Raw genomic sequence first — 24,391 nt, 5'->3', positions numbered from 1 at the left:
GCAGTTGAGTTTTCCATCCCTCTGTGGAGGCTACCACCCATGTAACAGAAGTCAGCAAAATGGGATTTGTCAGCTCTTCAGTCCTCCCTATTTGTCGTTCAGAATATTAGCTTTAATTGTCAGTGAAGATGAGCTGTCATTAATAGATCTGACTGTAAACCAGAGCATATGAAATGTGAAAACTTGTGAGGTTTGTTGGTTGTGGTGGTTGTTTTTTTTTTTTTTGGGGGGTGGTGGTGGTTTTTTTTTTGTTTTTTTTTTTTTTTTTTTTTTCCCCAATGGAATGATAATACTGGATCTAGTTAGGTTTCCCCTGCTGGGTAGCAGCCTGTTAAGAGTCCTAGGAGAGGGTTGTTAGGCAGTAAATTTATCTGAATTTGCCACACAAAATCACAAGTATTAAACTGCTGTATGAATTAAAATATAGCTGCTGTAAATACAGTCAACATTGCAAGGAAATGTTATTTTACATTTTATATGCACTTACCAACTAACGTTTAGCAGAGAAAAAATGTTTTTGGTATGCCTTGTGTTAAAGGAACTAGTAAACTATGAAAACTAAAAGGAGGTTCTTTTTGTGTTTAAGATACGGTAGAAACAATAGCTTGAATTCTTTGCTTATGCCCAAGATTGCGTTTTTGTCACAGCTGTAAGGAAGAAAAAGAAACAAACTCCAGTATTTAGCATGTGAGACTTGTTTCATCTCCTGGAGGTGAGGGTATTAGTAAGCGATTGGTACCTCAGAGTCCTAGAAATCTGCTGCAGTTTCATGCGATTCCAAGAGTATGGGACGATTCTCTGAATTCAGCTAGCTGATGCTATAGGGTACACCCCGGTGCAGAATGCCTGTCTCGGAGTGGGGGAAGGGGGAGGAATCATAGCACATGTAGCTTGTTTAAGAGACATCTGGCACTACTGCTCCTTTTTTTTTTTCTTTTTTTTTTTCTTTCTTTTAAAAAGAAAATACAGGAAAAAGATGAAAGTAACTACCTTATCTCAACAGCTTCTGCTGTGTTGCTGAGCTAATAAGTGTGATAGTTGTAGTTTTAAAAATATTTTACTTGAGCAATGTTCAATACATAGAAAATATTTACTACAAATTATGATACTTGCATAATGTGACCAGTAAATTTTCAACAAAATATAAATTTAGCTGTAGGCTATAACTGCCTTTTGAAGGAGGAGGGAGCTACTAGCTTTATTTACACGATGAATTTACTCAAGAACAAACATGTAAGGGTATAGCTTTTTGACAGGTTTTTTTTCTTTTTAGATTCAGTGAAGAAACCTAAGGTTTAATTTTGGTTGATTTAACAAGCTGTACATTTCATATTTTAAATCTGTGTGCAATGGATGCGCCTGTATCGCTACAGTGCCTAATGCACAGTATTTGAGAGACTTACAAAGGAAGATAATTTCAAAAGGACAATTCTCACTAACCTTTGCTTCAGAATATTTTATACACATCAAGAATTTCTCGGTATTTGTCAGCTTACTTAGTAAAATGAGTTTGGTCTCCAAAAAAACTGGTTTTGATAGTTCACGTTAGCTTTCATAAAACAGGTATAGTATGTTACAGCTCTCCCAGTTGGTGTAATTTGTTACCTGCCACAAGTAAGCAATTACAGAGTTGAAAGAACTTATTGATTTGAATAATGCCAATATTTTTGCAATGTTCTTGGGACCTATGCAAGTGGCCATGCTGGTTTCCTCTGGATGTTTAATGAATGCCGGTAGCTAACTAAAGGTCTCCATACATGAGGCTTCAGCACCAGTCATCTCTCCCACAAAATTCTTTTAAGAGGACTCTGGTTTAGGATGAATAAAGAAAGAGAGGGCGATTTTTAGACTTGGTGATGATAATATGTTTTTTTTTTTTCATCTGGTAATGAATTCATTAATGGATTATTAGCATTCTGCATTGTGGATATATTCAGTTCTCTAAATTGTGTGGGGGAAAGCCATGCACATCACAACTGTGGTTTCATATAAAATTAGTATTCAGTGCTGCAAAGCTCCGAACAAACCAATTGGGATTTTAGCCCAAATGTTATGAGGGAGCACAAGAACAAAATGTTGGGTATTAAAAATCTTCAAGTTATGACTGAGGATGTATGGAGCACAGATGTTCTGAGGTTGGCAGAATTGCAGAGATAACTTTTTAATGAAAGATAACAAGGTTTTTATCTTTATTTCTCCTGTTTTAGAGGTGAAGCCAACTTTTGCATACATGAGTAGTTGCTCGAATTTTATTTTGTAAGGATGATTATTTAGATTGATTGTTGAAAGAGCCATAATCCACTTATGAAAGGCTTAGGTTTTAGCTGTCATACTGTTTGGTTTGGATGCGGCGCAATATTTATTCTTTTTTTCTTATATAATTCCTTTCCTTTTCTGATGGCATAGATTTTCATTTGAGCCAGGGAAGGATGGACGACTGCTCTTGGTTGTTTACATTACACAAACACCAAGGTAATGGCAGTTTTTGGAGCTTCACTATAGATAGAGTTTATACTGCTGTTGTGAGACTGCTCATGACAGTGGTCATCCGAGGGAGAGGGTGACAGGAGAGCACGCTGCATCGGGGTGCAGAGCAGCTGCATTCCTGCAGGTGGCCCAGAGGGAATCCGAGAAAGCGATGCCCTTTCTGTAGTCCAGGCCTGTTACGAACAAAGCTGGGCTGGTGCCGGGGGGAGAAAGCAGGATGGAACGGGGCATGAAGCATTTTTACACCAGACCCTGGCAGCCCCCATCCCCACCCCCAAAAAATTATTTTAAAGATCCAGTTAAGACTAATGCAGTTTGACTTGTGCTTATATTCTGTTCTGTTTGTTTCTGTGCTGGATTTGGTCTCTTTAGTTATCGTCTGGAAGCAGTTCAACCATTTTTATGTAGTGTGAAGCTTCAGCTAATAAACTCTGGTGGATCTCAGCTGACAAAACAGAACTGAGCTGGTTCTCCTTTTCTTATCTTAGAGGGCTTGGGATCATGGTGCAGAAGAGTACAGTGGGCTCTTCAAAGGACCGTCCAAAGTGCGCTAAGGCCTGGGCTGATAGGAGCTGACTCTGGGAGATGTGCTTGAGAGATTTTACTTTCCACTCTTTAGTAGTTTGATTTTATGGGGTTTTCCCTTATTTCAGTCATCTAATACTGATTGTAGCTTATAGTAGCAGCTGATGCCATTGCAGTATGTACTGTGTAGTCCCCCCTCCAGAATTTATAATCAAATGCAGTTGTTCTTAGAAATGCCCAAGCAAAGTTTTGGGCACAAAGCCCTAGTGACCTGGACTTTGAAAGGGGAAAATCTATATGGTAGGAGAGGAAGCTGAGGCTTCTATAAAGCAAGGCAACTTGCAGGCTCACATTGATCAGTGGAAGAACAAAAAATAGAACTTGCCAGATGGGATACCTTGTCGGTTGGAAAACCCTGCCTCTGCCGTGTGTCCTGAAGTAATTCATCGCTGTTGGCTGCACATTTGAACAATGCTAATTCTGTTCTAGGCTTTTTACCACGTAGCTGGTTATCTGCTTGCTGTGGGCAGTGTGCGTACATCTTCATCCCTAGCTTTTACAAGAGGCACAATTTTGAGGGGATGTGTTAAGGACTACATTTTTGAAAAATCAGTGTGCAAAGGGTCATATTGGTCTAGTCTGTAGTTGAGTTTGGAACTTCAGGGCATTTAGGCAGCTGGGAGGTGTGCTTGCCTGGTATCATAAATGAACTACCTCTCCTCTTTTGGCTTGTTTAAGTAGGCATATGTGGCTTTTTTTTTTTTTTTTTTTTTAAATCTTGGTTGTCATCTGACTTGGCTTTTATTCTTCCTGAGAGCCTCATTTTCCACGCAGTCAGACTGCAACATCTGGAAGCCATCTCTTCTTTGGCAGGGAAAGATGTGACAGCCACAATGAGGTGTAACTTCTACTGTTGTTATCTTACCTTTGCCTCTTTTAAAAAACATCCAAACCCAGACCATTTTAGAGTTGTATGGGAAATTCAGGTGTGTTTTAGCAAAGCTCAGGAATACTGTTGATCAGAATCATTAGAGAATAAGATAGGTATTTTTCCCTTTAATAAGGGTAATGTTTGCATTTATTGTACAGTTGATTAATTTTTCAGCATTTTGTGATGCTTATATCAAGTGTTTTAAACCCACATTTTACTGGACAGTGGAAATTACTAATATAAAAATCTCATATGATTCAAACCATAACAGTATATGTATATTTCAAAATAGTATTTAACTTGCTGCATTAAAGATATTGATGGTATTAGGGGTGCTTTAATGAGTAATCCTATGACTGTGAAGCACTGTAGCATGCTCTTTTCCTTCCATAATAGTTGTTCCACATATTTATTTAATAAAAACAACAGAAGTCCAAAAAACTCTTTTAATGAGAGGGGGACTATTTGATGGTGAAGTTGAGGTTGGCAGAGTTACTAGGGTGGTACAGAGGTCCTTGTATGTTCCTCACTTTTAATGTCTCTAAACTTGAGGTAAGGTCTCAACCTTCACTTCAGGCTTTAGCCTGACTTTTTTCATATGCCTTTTAAATCCACCTCCACCCCCCCCCACCCCCAAATAAAGCCTGTTAATGCTGTGAAAGCAAAAGCTTAAAGCTGAAAACAAAATTTACTTTCTGTTTACTGATGTGTGCATTACCTCTGGGGACCTGTGTTTTCCGTGCGCTTGGCTGTTTCCTGGCTGGCCGTCTCCTCAGCCTCTGGTGGTCACCATCGGCTGTTAGCGGGGCTTCTCCTCTGAAGGCTGGTAAGAAGCAAATGGTTATGTAGGTGTATGTGCAGTCTGCTATGTAATGAAAATTTAGGAAATGCGTGTGAGGAGGAGGAGGAGACAGCTGAGGCTGGGCAGGCGCCTGCTGAATGTGCAGGTAGAACATGCTGTCTCCCTGCGATGCGTGGGTCACAGGCTGGGTGCTCGCCTGCAGGGCAGCCTCTCCCCTCGGCAGGTAGGCAGGCACCTGAGTGGGAGCCCAGCCGGCGAGCTGGGCCGTGCGGCCTGCTTCGCCCCGCCGGAGCCACAGAACAGCAGACTGTTGTCTGTGGCCTCTCCCAAAAGAAGGGGGGGAATGTTAGCAGTAGCTATGCAAGGACTCCAGTTTGCCAGTTCTCTTCCATATATCTGGTCCTGTGTCGCAGCAGGGCTCTGCCTCTGCTGGTGATGCACCGACACTGGCAAAGCTCGTCATTGGCTTTGTTGTAAAGGGGTAAGAGTTCAGCTGCTGCAGATACTGCGTCGAGTGACTTGTGTGGCCGTGGGATGAGTTGGTTGAGCTGGCTGATCCAAAGGAGAGCTAATCATGGGGGGAGGAAATGGTTTTGTTTTCATAATGTGCTTGCCGCTCGTTCACTTGAAGTGCTAGAAGGGAGCAGAAACTTTGCTATGTGTTCGGGGAGCGGGAAGGAAGACGACTGCTTTCAGCAGCAGTCCACAGTGTCAGGAAAGCATGTTCTGAGATGGCTCTTTCCTGCTTAATCAGCAGACTTGTTGCATGAACTAAAGAGGAAATATCATAAAAATTGAATAAAGAGAAGGCCAGAGAATAAACGTGGCAGTGTGATGGCATAATATCAACAGCCACCGTAACATTGCTTTTTCATTTTTTAAAAGATGATGAGAAAGAGAGATGTGTGGACAGAAGTGGTGTGGAGGGGATGCAAGAGCTGGAAGTTTAGAAAAAAATAAATTGTGAAGAAGAGACTGAAAAGATAAGACCTGTATAAATTAGGTCATTTAGGTTCTTTGTTGGAGTGTTAACTGTTCAGTGACTTTGGCACCATAGACTGTTTTTTGTGTGTACAGACCATGTCTCTGTTGGTAAGCATGGAAGAATTTAGATTGATGTCTAGTTCAGGTAAAGGAATTACAAGACTCATTTGTTAAGCAAACAGCACAAAGATAACCACACATCTAAAGGTATTAATTGCATTATTGTTCAGTTTAGTCTTGATTATGCTATCATAATATGATCAAAACTGCTGATATGGTTATAACTAAATCATGTTAAAGCACAGTTGTTACAGTACAGAATGCTACTTGAAGTATGTTTTCTGTATTTTACTCAAATTACAGAATTGCTTTAAAGCTTATTGGCAGCTGAAATATTAGGTTGTGTAATCTTGCTAGAAATAACACGAGTAGAAATAACACACTCTTTCAGGCCTGTAGGGAATGTCATGCAGTTGCTCAAAGTCTTGCTTAAAAATTCACTTTAGGAAGATGAATGCAAAAGTAATATGAAGAAGCATACTCATTTGTGGGAGGGGGGGAGGAGAGAACACCAAACAACCAAACCTTATTTTATAAAACAGACGTTTAGGCATATTCTAATCTCTCAGAAAAGGAGTGAGGGGTATAATGTAGTTGATAACAGCTTTCTCCTCAACAATAGTTAAGGGAAAATATTGGACATACTTCTGATCCTTTATTTAAATTTTATCTGACTAGCATTTTAACTTGCCGCATAATTGGTTATGAAGCATCAGCATCTCTCATTCATGGATAGATAAATAATTCAGGGATGAACTTCAGCCACACTTCTTCAGCATCACAATTTTAGAAGTTCTAATTTTTTAAATTAAGAAAGTGAGATCCTTGATGTTACAGGTGATTAACTCGATTACAGAGAAAAATCAATACATCTCTGAACAGCCATCCCACATTTCCAAAATCTTTGTCCTGGCCACATAGCCATTTTTAAACTTTGCATCTCTGTCTTCCCAGAAGAATGATCGCTGCTTTACTGATTTGCCTTATAAGACTTCCAGATAGTAGATGCCAAGCAACAACAACAAAAAAAAGTGCATGTGTAGGGAACCCACCCCAAATCAAAACCCACCTACCTGAAACACCTTGCTGTGAGCTTGTTAAGTAATACTCTAGTTACTGCATTAACAGAAGCTTCTGGGGCAGATCTTGTGATTCTTTATACTGTGTGTGTGTGTGTGCCTATTCTTTTAAGAAAGGCTGCTCGCTGAATTAATTAATGTTTGTTTAGCCTATTTGTGCATGTAATAGTAGTTGAAAGAGAACAGGTAGCATTCAGCAGCTGCTGATTGCATAACGTGTTATTTTGTGAATCGTGTCGGCAAATTCTGTCGACTTTGGCCAGATCTCAACATTTGGCCAGTATATTTGAGTTAATCACAACCATACCTGATTTAATTATTCATGTATTAGGGAAAAATAACCTTTTAAAGTTTAAATCTGTTTTTCAGTGAAGACACATTTGAGTTCTTTATAGTGTTTCATGCTTAGCTCTTGCTTTTATCAGTCAAATTATTTTAAATAGAAACTCATCTTACATTTGGAGTTGGCAACATTATGTATGATTAGTGTTCCTGGACTACTTCTGTTGTTCCAGTGGTTTGTCAGTTCATTAACATTTTGTAGCAAAATTTTAAATGGCAAGATACAATAAAGGGACACATTATTTCTGCTCTTAAAATGCATTTTGAAATTCTTCTGCTTGCTTTTGAAAACTAAATACCGAGACTAGTCATACTACAGCAGCTGTATGCATTTCTATCTTTGGAAGAGTCATTGAATCAAACTCATATGCATTTATTTCAGAAAAGATGCAGGAATCTTCTGGTGTCTTTATGTAATCTAAATATAAATCGAAAGGAAATGTGCCACAATATTATTGCAGTTTTAGCAATCTATTATAAAGTTTATTGCACAAAAATAACTAGGTCAACCTCTGGATGACCTGTCTTTTGGAGTTTCTTCAGTTAGCTTTAGGCTAGAGCTCCACCTTGTGATCTTTCAGCAGGATACATTTTCTTTTTATAGTTAATAATTTAATTATGATTTCACAAAGTTCAGTGAATTCGGAAAGTTTTCATAGACTTGAGAGGTTTCAGTATCTGCTTGGGAAAATTAAAGTTGGAATTCTGTGAACATGCAAAAAAGAAACTGAAGAGCTGTTTTGTATGATGCACTTCAGTTTAGATTTAACTTATTAAAATAATCTGCTTATTTAGAACACATTTAGTAGATAGTGTAGACTTTCACTATTTGGAATGGCATCTGCAAGAATTTCACTTTCCTCTTCTCAGACTGCACTGTGATGAACCTGTGATGTATATTTTAGGAGTTCCGATAGGATGCTTACATGGACCGTTTTCCTTTCTCACTGACTTCCCAAAGCGGGTGCTTTGAATGAGTCATCAAGTATGTGCATGAGGCAGACGTGGCTGGCAGTAGTCTGGAATTTCCAGAAGGCATTTGCTGAGATGAAGGATAATGGGGAATGACCAATGCCAGGCTTTTCCCATACCAAAACAAGAGAACATCAAATGAAATTGGAAAGCAATGCATTCAAAGCAAAGAACGTGCCTCTTGGTAGTGTGGAGTTTGGCTGAGGAGTTCTTCTGTGGAATACCATTGCCGCTGAATATTGAGTTCAAAAATAATTGGAAATACTAATGGAAAAAATATTGATAAGGGGTTATAAAGTACAGGGACAGCCTCTCTGGCTGAAAAAATCCCGGAGTTATTTCTGGATGCCGGGAAGGTATTCAGGGAAAACATCACTAATAAGAACAAAGCAAATGTGTTCTTCCTTGGGCAGCTTCTGTTGGCCGCTGCCAGAGAGGACATGCTGGGCTAGGTTGGCCCAGCTGGTTGAGAATCAAAAGTCCATGTCATATTCTGGATGTATGTATATCTTTTAAAATTATCCTTTACTGGGACAAATGCAAGGGGTTTTTAGGTCATTGCTGGAGTTTGAGCTTGACGCTGGAGATCCCTTACAGTTTTACCTCATGTATTCTGGCAAGGCATTCATCTGTAGCTGCTCTTTTCCCTAATAGCAGTATATAGTTGCACTCATGAGGGCCAAGTTTCTTCTTCCTTCAAGAAAAACAATTCTTGAAACATAAATCTTAGTTGCTTAGCACTTGAGCGTCTAGCAAGAACTTGGTATTTCTTTTCCATTTTATGAGATGATTCTGACCAAACAATGCCATGTTTTCTTTCATGTTTTGTTGTTTGTACCAAGATGAACGGTTCTTACAGGAAGTTCGAGTTGGTATGAACTGCAGCCAGCTAGTTTTGTCAAGTGATTTATTTGACTTGTTTGATGTAGAGAATACATACCTCAATCATTTACCCATCCTTTTTCATTATTTAGTTACTGATTTTTTTCTTTAAAATATTTCTGTCAATTTAAGAAACTTTATCGGGAATTTTTGCAAAATTTGATAGGACAATGGATTTGCTTTTCATAAAGGGAGATAAAATGTGTTAATTCTGTGAACAAGTGGTTAACTTGCTTTGTTTCTCAGCACTTACAAATTTTATGGAATAGGTAGTTTTAGCATTGTAAATAGGTAGTGTTAATGAGCCATAATACAAAATTTGCATGTAAGCATCCTGATTGTCACTTTGGTAGACGTGTTGCTTCTCAACATAGAAAAATGTAAACTAGAAAAAGTCAAATAACAACATGTTGATAGACAGGCCGAACTTGAAACTGAGCAGTGTGGCTTTGGAAGTTTGCACCTGTGCTTTGCACTGTGACAGAATCACAGGCATGCCCCAAAAAGGATTTGTGTGGCTGGATCTCTTTCTTCTTCGTTTTCCCTCCCCTGCCCTTACTGAGGAACCCCTCTGCGCAGGTGCTAGCCTGATGACCAAAGCTTTAAAGTGTGCTGTGGTATTTTTCTAAGCTCAAGTTGCTGACAGGAATGAGAGCAAATCTTAAAAGATATATAAAAATATAATCCAAAGTGTAGAGCATTTTGATACGTCACCAACTGAGCATATAGTTTTACAGACAGCCTGGATGGTATAGTAGCTCCTTGCCACCAAAGAAGGGAGTTTTACTCTTCCCTCCCCTGCTCGTGGCTAAGCAGTCTTGTGTTTCTCATGCATTGGCTCCGGATACCTGCTGTTGAACCAGTTGAACTTGATAATCCAGGGAAAAAAATTCTTGAGGTACATTTTGCCCGTTTTATTGGGGAATTGAATCAGATGATACTGAATGGCAGAGCCTACGAAGATAAATGGCTGGGGAGGGGATGTTACCCTGCCTGTGAATGAGTGTATAAATGGAGCAGGCGAGGGTGAAACGCTGTGGTCATGCGCCCGTGTGGTTTCAGAGAAGGGAGGAATGGTGTGACAAAGGTTGCTGCCATTCTGCAGCAGCAATGTTATTGAAGCTCTTTATTTTCTACTGTGTTCTGGATGGAACATGCTTTAGTAGTTGCAGACTATCTTGAGATTCACCAGCCTATCTTGAACCTCCTCTCTTTTTTCCACTATTTCTTTCCTCTCTGGTTCTCTGCTTTTATGTAATTGTGTGAAATGTGAAGAAAGAGAACATAATAAGTTCAGGGTTTATGGTTTCTCTCAGCTCTCTAAATTGTGGAAGCTACAGTGGCCCCTAGCATTCAGAATAAGCACTTGCAGGAAAAAAATAATGTACGGCTTCTATCTACATACTCAATTGAAATGCAGTCTCTGAAGCGTAGCTACCAGACATTAAGCGACATGTGCTTAGCATGCCAAAATTAAATCTTTCCCTCATATACCTAATCACTCCAGCAAGCTGCAGAGTCAGCAGACTTTGACTCTGAAGGTTTTTCTCCTTACTATTGTATCTTTAAAATACCTGAACATCATGAATGTAACTAGATAAAAGTTAGCCTGGGGCAGGAAATTGACATGGAAAACTTCAGCTTGCATGGTTAAATCTCACATTTGAAGTATCCAATGAGGTTTTTTTTCCCCTTAAACAGAGGAAAATTAGATAAATAACAAAATTTAGTAATAGGTGGCAATATTATAATTAAGTTGAAAAGCAAGTATTTCACAATCTTACCTTTTCTTGATAAAATGCCATGCTGTTTCTGATGTTTTTCTTTATAACATGTGGATAGTATTATCTTCCTTGATATTCTTAGAGTGTTGTCAAATGCTTTAAATGTTAAAACTGTCGTAAGCCTGGTTTATCAACTCGGGAAGTCAGGGAGTTGTGAAACAGCTGGCTGGGTTATAAAAACTTGTTATAAGAGCTTATCTTTGTAGAAAATGTCATGGAAGTTTACAAATCAGAGATAGAAAGTTGGTATACATAATGTCCTTAAATGTATGCATACTGTGCTTTGAATTTAACATCAAATCTGGGTTTGGTTTGGTTAACCAGAAATATCCTAATGTTGGTAAGTCTGGGCTCTGCAGTGCATGGTGTTACAGTTCAAACTTAAATCTAGTATGGATTTAGAAATAAAAGCTACTACTTGCAAGGTGTTAATGAAAACCATTCCAGTTTGCTCATCCGATTCAGAATTTTTTTTTTTGCCAAATGTTTTTGTATTTTATTTTACTGTGATGCTTTTCAGATTTGTGGCGGTACTTTGTAGTAAGGTCATGGGAAGAGTCGAAAATATAAAATCTTTCAACAGGAAAAAGCTTGGTTGGAAGTAGAGGGTGGTGTGAGCTAAGTTTTCTGTTTCCAACTTTTTTACCCCTTCATATGTCAAAAAATTTTCACTGTATTTATTTATTTATTTTATTATAGAAGTTGTCCACTACAACAGAAGAAAGAAAAGTAAGCTTGTACTTCAGACTGGTTTTTGAATATCTTTCTAATACAGTGGTGTTCCAGAAGATGATAAAGAAATGATAGCAGCTCCAGAAATACCAACTGATTTTACTCTCCTTCAGTAAGTGTTTTAAGAATTCGTAGTTTCATTTTTAAACGTACTGGCTCTTTTCAGTGTTAATACATATGGTTGGTTTTCTCTTGGAAACAAGGAAGCAAAATGGGAGAATAGGGTTCTAGATTTTTTCCTATTGAGATGTTGATAAAGCATTGTCTGAATTCTTTCTCGAGTATTCAGCAGTATAAAATAAATATTTTAGAAGTGCTTAATTATTTTAAATCAATTTTTAAACTTTGCTAGTGGGAAGCCATTGTGACAGATGCTTTTTTGTTTGTTATGTGCTTCTCAGGATTTTGTCTTTCAAAATGAAATGTTTGAATAAGAACTCTTTGACTAGGAATACCAAGAAAAGTGCCCTTCATTAAAGCCTCTTCATAGAGAGAGAGGAAGTAGTTGAGGTATTTGCCCTTAATAACTGGGGCAGGTCACCTAATATTTAAAATAGCTAATGCCAAATGCTTTAGTTAAAGCCAAGGTCTTAGCTTCCCTCAGGCATCAGTTCCTGGGTGTTTTTGACATCATTTTATTAGCTCGCTAGTCTTTCTACAGTTTTTAAGAAACAGACATTTGAATTTCCAAGATTTTAAATTGGGTATAGATTACGTTTTGGACAGAGAAATAAAGTGATTATTTTAAGCAGACCAAAAGGATCTAGTTCCTCACCTTTTAATTGTCAAGAAATCGGCATGAATACATTTCAAAAGACTATTGAAATGTGTTAAATTGGTATAAAATCTAAAAAGATTCAAAGATGCGGTTTTGTATCAATGATGATGTTTCTGTGGGTTTTTTTTTTCCTTATAGTGAGAAATAAAGGTAAATGGGAAGATGATTTAATATTAAATACTGTTTTTACAGCTGTTTATAATGGGTTTTTACTCTGTTGGTGTAGTACATTGCTTAGTGAAATGTTTGAAACTTGTGTTCTATTCTTACCTGTGAAAATAAGAACACCTAAGAAGCTTTGAAGAAGAAATATTTCTCAACTTTTTCTTTCTTTCTCTCCCCCACCCCGGTTGGAGGCTTTTCCAGTCCATATCAGAGTACATAGTCAACAAAACCAGAAATAGCAAAACACATGTTAAAAGGCAGAAAGCTCCTTTCAGACACTTGCAATAGTGAGAGACCTTAAGGTTTCGGATTGTTTTAGAATGTTATAAATAAATACATAGGAATAGGTCTCCCGTGCCCCCGGTCACCGTTATGGTTGCATTGTTGAATTGAATCAGGAAGTGTGTATCAGAAATTGGTGATAGCAACTGGAATTCATCATATTGCGTGTATGTGTTAAAACGAGATCTAGTAGCATCACTTAAGTTGTATTCTACAGGAAATGTAGAAATAGAGAATATGTAAGCTAAGCATTCTCTATTAATAATTCAGGTGGTTTCACCCCTGACCCCTCACCACCCCCCAGCCAATGTTGGCAATAAAGGATTTGTATATCGATGCGGCATATTGTAATAATGTAGGAAATTAAACAAATGAGAATGTTCATATATTGTTTAAGATTTTTTTACCTTATAAGCTTAAGCCAGAACTACAGGCTTTTTGATAGAAAAATGTCACCTAAGCTTCTTTTCTGTACATTTCAACATAAGTGCATACCTCTTAACTACTTTACTTAGTTTCTGACAGCATGAAGAGATCTGCTGAGGCTTTGGTTACGAGGGAAGGTGGTGGTTTCTTTTTTTGCTGTTGGGTTTTTCCCCCCTCTCTCCTTTGTTTAAGTATTTGTGCCAGATACTTATAGCGCTCTTTGCTTTTTGAGGTGGTGTAATGTTTGCCACGTGCCAAAAGCAAGGTTCCCAACCTGTTGCTATTTTCTATCCACCTTCACATCTTTTAACCTTACGGTATGGGTTTCTTCGCAGGTAAATTGTTTGGAGGAGGCAGGGTAGGGTGTGAGTGCGAGGATATGGTCTGATCTGTTCCTTGACAGTAGACTTAAAAAGAAGAAAACAGCAGTTTCACTGTTAGAGTTGACTTACTGGACTGAGAGCATAATGTGACTTCGTATAGTATATTTAAGAAGGTTCCTGATGAAATGTGTAAATGGTTTGTCTTTTTATCCTTGCAGGGAGTCTGAAACACACTTCTCTTCCGATACAGACTTTGAGGATATTGAAGGAAAAAACCAAAAACAAGGCAAAGGAAAAGTATGTTCAGTTTATAGGGATACTGAAACACTTGTACTGTTACGAATTGAAGAGTTCAGCACTTGCTTTGAAGCTGAATGAGCTAGGAATGTTTTCTGAAAATGCGAGCGTTCTATGAAGAGAGCTCGTATTTGTATTTGCATTGAAATGCTTCATGTTGAGTATTTGCATGATATTTCCTAAGTGCTATGAAGGCATAAGGGATGTGGGGGAGAAATAGATTAGCTTTGTTTTGATTAGTCTCTCTGCATGTGTTCCGTCCTATACTTAAATTGGTGCTAATACAGTCTCTTTTGGTTGGTGTCATTAATTCTGACTCTCTTTTAATTTGAAAAGTGAACAGAAAACAGTAATTCAATTAAAATTTTTTTTTTTTAATAGGTTGCAGACAGGAGGTTACACTAGCTGGGTGGGAAGGTCTAAACCCAGTTAATAGTCCTTTTCTCCCCTCATGGGACAAATGTCCTCCCCCCCTGCCCCGGGTGGCTCCTGCCCTCTCACTGGCTTGGCACCCACCACATGTGGCTCCTTCACCGCCGCGGCACAGGCAGGCTGCTGCACGCCGGCTGGCCTGGGCTGCGACCGCCTCGCTGGGCATCCCGTGTACCTCCACTGGTACAGAGTGCCCAGTTATTAAGAGGTGGTGATAAATAGTTTTATACAACTGTCATTTAATTTCTGTTTGGGGTTTTTTTTTTTTTTCTTTTTTCTTTCTGTAAGTCATACTTGATTTGGGGAATCAAATACAAAGACACCTGTCTGCTCTTGCTCACCCCACTTGCCAACCTTTGCTCAAATTAAAAAACCAAAAGGTTAATGAATTGCAGAGAAGACTTTGTGACATGTGTTAAGGGAATTGCCATAGCTATTTTAAATAAAATCTGTATAATCTGTTTCACAATTTAAACATGATAAAAATATTTGTGTCAAACACTGTTACTAATTGCATTTTTAGTTGCTAGAAGATTTTAAATGAGGGAAGGAGGAAATGGAACCTGTAGAATTCTCATTGGTCTTTGTATCAGTCAGGATCAGCTATTGTTTTCAACTTTGGATTTTAAATCTGGTTTGGGGGGGGGCAGGGCGGGGAAAAACGCCTTGTGTATAGTCGTCGTGGTATGAATGGTAATTTGGTTGGGTTTTTTTTGTTTTTTTTGTTTTTTTTTTTTGTTTTGTTTTTAATTACTACATGGTACCCAATTAAAACTTCTTGTGCGCTTGTGTGATTGCAGACCTGTAAAAAAGGAAAAAAAGGGCCAGCAGAGAAGGGGAAAAGTGGAAACGGAGGAGGGAAGCCTAGTGGTCCAAATCGGATGAATGGACATCACCAACAGAATGGTGTGGAAAACATGATGCTGTTTGAGGTAGTTAAAATGGGCAAGAGTGCTATGCAGGTAAGACTTGGGATATCTCTGTGACTTGGATGAATATACAAATTAGATATAACAATATTTTCCTGTACATACAATTTGATAAAATGAAGCCTAAGGTAAATTTTTTCCTTCAATTAATAGTTTTTATTTCCAGATTAAGATTAAAAAAAACAAATAAACAACCCCCCCCAAAAAAAAAAACAAAAACAAACCCCAAAACCAAACCCAAACAAAGTGTCTTTGCGTTGTTAAGGTTTGAATTTGAACGAACTGATTTTTCATTACTAAATGTCAGGCATGAATAATCACATATATAATGAAGAAATTCAAACTGTGATTCAAAGTGACTTTTCAGTATCCTGAATGAAGAAAGGTTATTTTAGATTATATGACTTTTAAGTCCTTTTTGTGTGACTATAACTAAATACAAATGTGGTTTATGCCTATGGTTGTCACAGAACTTAATAAGAAATCTGTAGTTTGTAGATGCTCCCAGAGCTTAGATTATCTGAAAAGAAACCACTGCTTCTCTTCTCTCACCCCAAGTGAAATCACTAGCTACAACTTAAGGGCTACTCTTTAAATTTCCCTGAAGTTGACTCGGCTGATGTGCATTGCAGTACTCTAACTGGGTGGAATTTGGGTCAGGAAGTTTTAACCTGTTAAAAGTCTCTGCATTAGGCACTGTCTCCACTGCATTTACTAATGGGACTGAAGTCAGTCTATTAAGAAATTTAGCACACACACCCCCCCCCCTTTTAAATTCCATTAAATCAATAAAGTGTTTGCTTGACCATGAATCTTCCAGTGATTCACTGCGAAGGGTTGAAGAGAGAGGGTTAAAGTGTAAGCCTGTCCGCAGCGAAGCCTTCCTGCTGACTCACTCATGTGACTCCTCAGCAGCCTCGAAGAAAGACTATCTTTGGGATTGAACATCTAGAGTTTACGGCTTCTCTGATAGGCACACAGGAAGCTGGGCCTATATGTGGTCCGCTTGAGATTTGCAGCCTCTGCATTAGAGCTGGGAACCTTGAAGCCCGAGTTCCTTGGCAGAAATTTAGTTGAGACTTTTAAAAAAGAACAGACTACTTTGATGCATTTGCGCAGAGAAATTCTGATACTTCGGTCATTTGTTTTGTTCTGCCATATTTCAAAGCACGTGGAAAAACGATACTGTTCTAACTGTTGCTGTGTGCGCTACATTTTCAGGTGATTATCAGTGGTTGTATCTTCATGACATTTTAACTGTTTAAAATGATATACAGCCAAAATCTTTTGCTTTCCAAGAGCAAAATGGACCTTTGCCAGGCCCAATTACTCTGTTGAATTGGGGAATTGATATCTGGGTAATAGAGTGAATCTTAGTCAATATTTTTTGTCAAAATTAAGGAAGAAAAAAATTCTCAAAGTATTTCTAAAGTAAAGTCCACCTCACCATTCAGTGTAAAAAGTTTTCTCAGTGTCCCTCAGTGCTGGCTTACCTGAAAAGATTTTGATAATAACTTTTATTTTATTTTATTTTATTTTCTTTTATTTTCTTTTATTTTCTTTTATTTTCTTTTATTTTCTTTTATTTTCTTTTATTTTCTTTTATTTTCTTTTATTTTCTTTTATTTTCTTTTATTTTCTTTTATTTTCTTTTATTTTCTTTTATTTTCTTTTAAATTCTGTTCCATACCTCCTTCTGAGTTAGTGTCTATTCTCTGGCAAAAACAGATGGTTCATCCACTGAGACAAAACGTTTTGAGGAAACTACTGTTTTGCTGGAGGTTCTTCAAAATAAATAAATTCTGAAAACAAGGCTGCCTAACGGCAATATTTGTCCCGTTCCTAGCATTATCCTGTTCTTGCACCATGGCCTTCTTAAGGTCTAATAAGCCTAATTTAAGATGTTTCCCAGATTATTTCCCCCCTCCCCACAGCTCAATTAAATCAGTACTAGTTTGTGGGCTCTGCTCCTACTGGGAAGTCTATGACAATTTCACTTGGAGTTTTTAGTTCTTTTTGTCTTGCTGATGAAAGTTGTGCATCACACTATAAACAATCTTAAATTTAGAGAAGAGGGGTTTAGCTGTATCTCTGTTCAGAAATTTTTCTACATGGGAACATACTTTATTTGTCCTCCCAGGATTATTGCCTGTGAGAGTAAGCACTGAGAAGAGTACAGACAGGAAACATTGGAGATGCGGCGTAGTCCAGTTGTCTTTTGGAAGTTCTGAACTATTCCATCATCTCTCTTTATGTAGAATGACTCTAGATTTTAGGGCAGGGTATCAACATATTAAAAAAACTGGAAACTGAGAGCTTGATACTAAAGTGAGTCTCTTGTGCCTGTGTTAGTAAGTTAATTGTATGATGTATGTTTTTGTGACTTCTGCAGTAGACAGTTTGTACTATACGCACATGTAAATTCTCTTTTTTCAAAACCATTATCAGAGGTTTCCTGTTAACTTGCTTCGCTTTAAGTTTTTTAGTCAAATGCTCTTTTTCCTATTTGGTTTAGGGAAAACGGAGGAATTGATGTCCATGCAGTGTAGGGCAGTGCTGTTCATCCTGTTATGGCTAATGTGTGTGGAGCACAGTTCATCAAAGGGGCAACGTTTTTTGAGGAGTATAAGGAGTTGTAGCGGTTGGAACTGAACACCTAAGTAGTATTTTTAGAGAAGTGTCGTGGGAGAGGGGGGGGGAACATGCTTCCTTAAAACATAGCAATTATTTTTGCATTCTTTCTCAAAAAAAGTTACTGCAGGACTATATGGTATTCCTGTGCTTTATGTTTAGGTGTCAGTTTCATACTTGTGTATGTTTATAGAATAAAATGAGTGATTTTCTTGAAAACTGGTATTATGGCAGTAAAGACTCATTCAAACATTTTGTTCTGTATTAATGAAAAACCTGCAAAGTTATTTATGGAAGGAACAAGAATCACTTACTGGAAAGCCGTTAAATAACACTGTCTTTGATTTATGAAAACTAAAATGTGCCTTTATGTTTGTTTCTTTTTAGTCTGTAGTGGATGACTGGATAGAGTCATACAAACATGATAGAGATATAGCACTTCTTGATCTCATTAACTTCTTTATTCAGTGTTCAGGCTGCAAAGGTAAGATACTGAAATGTTTACTCATCCATTTAAGTAATATTATAGTATGATTCTCAGTCTTTGCTTTTATACTACATATGCTGTAGGACTGCTCCACCCTTGTGGCTAGTTTACATTATTAGGTTCTTGTAGTTAAGCTGGTATTTCTAGAAGGTGGGAGCAGGAGATTTAGAAATATTATGTGATAGCTAAAAATGTAGATTAAGCCTTTTATATTCACACCAGAGAGAATGCGGTACTGGTACTTAACACTTCATCTTCCTCTGCTCCGGCTACTATTTCAGAAAACCGCTTCTCTCTTTTAACTTTGATAGTTTAGCTTGTTCAGTCTTGGAATTCTAGTTGGATTTATCTACTTCTTATCATTGACTGTTTTAAGATTGCTTCATAGCCTTTGTAGAGATGCTTGATTTAAAAGATATTATGGACAGCTTCACGGTAGCCTGTCTACAGTAAGATTGTATTTCCATATTTTGTTGTCGTCTTTATTTTCTGGTTTTCTTTCCTCATTTCCATGTCCTCCATTCTTTTTCCCCTCACCTCCTTTTGAACAGGAGAAGGTAACTTACCCTGCAGTGTCACTGCACTTGATAGAGTAGGACTGGATGTAATTTGTTCTGCTCAAGTGTTTCTCTGTCCTGATAAACTTTTAACATGCATAAATCTCCAGAAAGCTAACAGCATTCCTCAGAGGTTATCCATGCTTTCAAGAGCAGTGACCTTTTGATTATTGGTACCAGAGAAAACTACAGAATCTTTTAATGCTTTCTGAGATGATCCTTGTCATGAATTTTGCAGTATAGTTGCAGTAAACTTTAGGAGATCTATTTTGTTTTTTATTATCACCATTTACACTCTAACAATTTGAGGCTAAGACAAATAGAAACTGCGTGAAATCACTGTGTTTATTACAGTGCAGAAGATGATAAATAGCAACAGAACTGTTCAGAGTTGTCTCATACCATTTAGAATCTTGAGTCCTGAAAGGTCACTTCAGATTAGTGTAGTCTGTCGGCTGATGAAGGGGTCTGGCACAAGTATCATTGACTTCTGAATATGAGCAAATGAGTAAATTCTAGATGCGTGTGTACACGCACACAAACACATTTTAAAAAAAAGAATAATAATAAAACCATATATAAGAGGAAAAGTATTAGTGCCAAGCGCTTGTTACACACGGATGCGAAAATAAAAAATGTGTAACTTCTTAAAAAACACACGTGTAATCTGTAGGTTAGCTGAAAATTGACCATTTTTTCATTGTAGCAGGAGACATGTCATCTGCCATCTACCTCTTTCATATTAAAAGTGCTAACAATCTGCTATCTAAATTGTAGGAGTTGTTACAGCAGAGATGTTCCGACATATGCAGAATTCTGAAATAATCCGAAAAATGACTGAAGAATTTGATGAGGTAATTTAATGAAGTGCTGATAATGTACTGATGAAATTTTTTTATGTAACCTTTCCTAATCTTACTGGACCACAGGTTTCTTTCAAGGGTAAGGTCAGCTGCAAAAATGACAGGACCTTTATGAATTAAAATCTTGAACTCCCTTATTTCTCTGAACTTGTAAGACTAGGAAGTAAAGCTTTGCATGTATATAACTTGTTTTATTAATGGTTTAAGAAATCAATATCGACTTTCAGTTCTCAAATAGTGGGAACTCCTACTACTGTGGGGCTCTGTGGGATGTCTACCCATTCCTGCTGGGTATGCAAGGCCTTTAAGTCTTCTTTAACTTTTAAAATGCTTGCTAAATTTATTTCTATGCATTCATTAATCTACAAATTGTGGGATTTGAATCTGATTATTCTCCAATTGAAGACTAATGCTTTGCCTTTCATGGGGAGTATAACTTTTTTTCCTTTAAGCTGTTGCTTGCTTTCTGTTCGACTGAGTGTTAGCGTAAATGAGATGTGTTTTGGTTGAGTTCGGTTTGGGTTTTCATTTTTTTTGGTGGGTTTATTTTTGAGTGTTATTGCTTTCGCCCCGTGTTCCAAAGAATATAAAGGTAGCTTTAAAACCTCATCCCAAAATTTGTCTAATATGGAAATAAACACACAGATGCCCACCCCCCTTCATTCTGCCTAAATCCTAAAAACATGGGTAACTTTAACAAAGGGGAAAACGTAATATGTTTTTGTTCAAAAGGATTTCAGTGTTCCTTAGAACTATCTCAGTGCATAAATAGATTTGATTACTCTAAGGCAATATTGTATGAAATTTGTAAAGCTTCAGCTGGGACTGTTTGTTCAGGTTTTTTTTATCACTATGTTATGCTATCACTATGTTAATCGCTGTTTACCACTGTGTTAATGAACAACCCTCGGATTTCTAATCCCTTTCATGGATACTTTCTTCATTTTCAACCTGTAACGTTGTTTAGCCTCTTAAAGAAGCCGATCACAGAAGCACTGATACAAATGATTGTCAATTTCCCCCCCCCCTCCCCGCCCCCCCCCCCCCCGCCCCGCCGCCATTTTACCATTATTTGTAAAGGTTCCCAAATCAGGAGAGGAACACACGTTTGTTATATTCAAGATGTTAGGGTAGGTAATTTTGTGACTTCAGGAATTTTCAGTCTGATATGTAAGCATCTCCCTGTAAACTTTATTATGGTCCCGAACTGAGTGTTCCTAAACATGTCAACTGCCTGTTCATGTGATGGTTCTTTTGTTCTAGTGTAACCTGAAGCAGATTTGTAAGGGGTATCAGGGTTTTTTTTGGGGGGGCGGCAGTGGTAGGACAGAAGGAAGAAATTGGTAGTTATTTCAGTATATCTGGTTATGTGTGGGTTTTATGATAGGACTTGTACAACTTTGTCTTTGCATATAACAAGCCCGAGCTGCAAAGTAGATGCATATTTGTGGAATCATGTTCTTCTGATGTATTGTTTTTATGGCATTGGAGAATTTGGCTTTAAAGTTATACCCATCTCTTGTTAATCTTTATTTAATAAAACAACTTTTAAGACATTTGAAAGAGTTTCCTGTTTCCCCCCCCTTTTTTTTTAATAGGATAGTGGAGATTATCCACTGACTATGGCTGGTCCCCAGTGGAAGAAGTTCAAATCCAGTTTTTGTGAGTTCATTGGAGTACTCGTCCGACAGTGTCAATATAGCATCATATATGATGAGTATATGATGGATACTGTTATTTCACTGCTTACGGGGCTGTCAGACTCACAAGTCAGAGCGTTTCGGCACACTAGCACACTGGCAGGTCAGTGAATTATATTTATCTGTGTATTGCTTTCTTTTTATGTTTTGTGTTGCACAGGAAAGAATTGTTCTAGTTGAACTTCTTCATATTCGACATGCAACTCGTTTCATTGTGTGATATGGTTTCGTCTAATGCAACTTGTTTTGGTACAGCTATATTATCTTGTCTTTAATGGTTTTCCATTACTGAAAAATAGAGCATTATTTTAAAGCATTCTTTACCAGCTGTCTAGTACTCAATTTTTGTTAGCTTTAGGTCTAGTAGAAAAAGTAAATAGAAGGAAACTTTCCAGTTGATTCTACAAGTCTGTCTTTGGCCATAATAAAGGTGTAGGTATCTCTTTAATCTCAAACGCAATTGAACCTGTTTATGCTCTGCATTAAGTCAAGCAGGAGTCGTATTTTAATTGGATGCAATTTTTACTACAAATTTAAATTGTGCTGTATATTGAGGCCATGGCACAATGTAATTGAAAGTAGTGTTTCCATTCATTGCATTAGAAATAATTTTAAAGAATGCTTCATCACTGATATAGTCACTAAATTTCTGCGTGGTTTTAAGTAATTGTCCTTTTTATGTGATTCTTCCCCCCCCCCCGTAAATTACGAAGAAATCCCATATGAGTTAAGTATGGAGTGTTTTAAATAAATGCATCACTATATGGACAAAGGATAAGCTTCCTGGATAAGGAAGTCTTAACCTGCATCAATTAATGAAGAAGGGTCTCGGATGGCATTGTGCAACACTCCACTTCTGTAAGGCTTATTATAGCAATTTTAGTCTGAACAAAGTGAATTTAGACTGTACGTGAAACTGAGTTCTTGCGACACTGGAAATAGTTCTTGTTAGCTTCACTGGAAGTGGCTGATTTACGGCCAGCTTCAGTTCTGACTATCTGATCAGTTGTTCTGTTGCATCGATCGTCTCTCTTGAATATACATTACCACACTGCGCGTTGGGCTGCTGCTGTGAGACTCCCACTAGCCAAGGGATATATTATGGAGAGAGTAACAAAACCTTTTATTTCAGGAGAATATACTGATTCTGCTCTGTCAGCAATTTGACTGTTGCACCATATGACTAATACAAATGTTGGTTCTTAAAAACCAAGTTTTTATTACTTTTTTTAATTAATTGTGCCTGAATGACAGTTGTGGAAGTTACCCTGTTGCATGTTAATTTGTCACACAAAATATTTTTATCAGTAGTCTGTTTGCATTTGTTCAGTAGTCGATTGTTGATTTTGTGTAATTACTTGTGCATTTCGTATGAGATTACAGTTTGTATTCTTGAAGATTGTGTTTTATGTGGGACAGAGACAGCCAACAAAATCCTTGTATCCATTTTTACTGTTATTTGCAGTAATTTTGGCTTCTATGATTAACTCAGACATGTTCTTTTCATCTTGATATCCTTGGAGATCATACTGCGTGACGATATTTCGATGTATCTGCATGTCTTTATGCTTTACTCATCAACTTTATGCTAGTGATACACGCTTAATAATGTTCTGATATGCTCTGCCAGTGCAAGCCCTTTCATGCCTCGTTGTTACAAAAGTTCATAAGAAAAGCAAGTATGCTATTGACCACCTCCTGGTTTCTGCAATAGGCATATTTGTCTGCACCCTTTTTAAAAGGGTTGATTCCGAAATAAAAGCATGCAGAAAATCCTACCCAAGTGTATTTACATTTTGGTCAGTTCTCTGGCTTCTGATTGGCTAGCGTCCTTTCTCTGCTTCTGCAAATAGAGGAATATTTAAAGAAAACTGCCCCTCATTAAAACTAAATTGGGGGAAGAAGAATGGTGTGATATGGTGGTGTTGGTTGTCTAAGACATTTCCTTTTGAAGAAAAAAAACTTCTTTTATGTTTGAGGTTGAATAATTTGGTAATATCAGTCTACTAACTGATTCTAATAATGGAATCCTTTTAATATTTCCTGGGCTATGTTTCTAAATATTACATTCCACCTTCATTTTGTGAGGGAAGCGTATCCTATATCTCAATTCAAAAATAATGCTTATAGTATTAAAAAATTGTCAGAAAGAAAAGAACAGCATGTCAGTGTTTTAAGTATTGTGCTGATAAATAATGATGTAGTGCTTAGTAAAACACTGCTGAGGTTCGCGTATCAAGAAATTTACAGTGAATATATTTTCATAAATACAGAAAGGGTTGACAGGAGGAGGTGTCAAGATTTTTGTTTATCATTTTTCTTAGATCAAGTAACCTTTTAAATAATCCTTATTTTCACTTTTTTGTAGCCATGAAGCTGATGACTGCTTTAGTGAATGTGGCATTAAATCTTAGTATTAACATGGACAATACACAACGGCAGTATGAAGCAGAACGAAATAAAATAATTGGGAAACGAGCTAATGATAGGCTGGAACTCTTACTACAGAAAAGAAAGGAGGTCAGTGCAACTGTAGCTGGTGTGCAGAGGATGAGCATTGATAAATGACAACAATTAATCTTGTTCTGTAATTTGTTTTTTTGTAAAGGTAGTTATTAGTCTATTTCATTCTTTGTTGTTGTTCATGTTTAATGTTTGAAAATGTTGACTTCCTTTGTCCTTTACCATGGCCATTAACGTTGTCTCAATTTCTGCTACCTTTATAGTTCAAACTGCAAAAAGAATATGCTTGTCTGCTGACAATAATTAGTTATTTTCATATCTTTTAACCGACTTTCTTGCACTTTGAAAGCAAATAGAATTTTCTGTGTTGTAAAACACTGCATGTGTCACTTTTCAACTCATTGGCATGTCTTGCTCTTGTGTTGTTTGTGTCACTTTTCAACTCATTGGCATGTCTTGCTCTTGTGTTGTTACTCTG

At 37.5% G+C, this 24,391-nt stretch overlaps 1 protein-coding gene across 27 annotated transcripts in view; it reads left to right on the top strand.

The window, feature by feature from the left end:
- Positions 1-24,391, top strand: part of STAG2 (STAG2 cohesin complex component) — a 91,114-nt gene that overhangs the window by 26,938 nt on the left and 39,785 nt on the right. For 26 of the 27 annotated variants that reach the window (XR_015702580.1, XR_015702567.1, XR_015702568.1 and 23 more), the window contains exons 2-8: positions 11,548-11,692; positions 13,773-13,851; positions 15,084-15,245; positions 18,231-18,327; positions 19,665-19,741; positions 21,349-21,553; positions 23,819-23,970. Coding sequence is in view for 8 of the 27 variants with exons in the window: in XM_087748561.1 (XP_087604687.1) it covers positions 11,649-11,692; positions 13,773-13,851; positions 15,084-15,245; positions 18,231-18,327; positions 19,665-19,741; positions 21,349-21,553; positions 23,819-23,970 (816 nt within the window). In the remaining 19 variants the exon portion in view is untranslated. The remainder of the gene's footprint in view (positions 1-11,547; positions 11,693-13,772; positions 13,852-15,083; positions 15,246-18,230; positions 18,328-19,664; positions 19,742-21,348; positions 21,554-23,818; positions 23,971-24,391) is intronic. The other variant, XM_087748560.1, reaches the window with a different exon arrangement.

Source organism: Nipponia nippon, unplaced genomic scaffold, assembly GCF_047370975.1.
Source record: "Nipponia nippon isolate SJK-2023a ecotype South Korea unplaced genomic scaffold, ASM4737097v1 scaffold_12, whole genome shotgun sequence".
In the NCBI taxonomy this organism is placed as follows: Eukaryota; Metazoa; Chordata; class Aves; order Pelecaniformes; family Threskiornithidae; genus Nipponia; species Nipponia nippon.
Note: the sequence above shows the minus strand (reverse complement) of the source record. Positions and strands in the feature narration are given on the sequence as shown.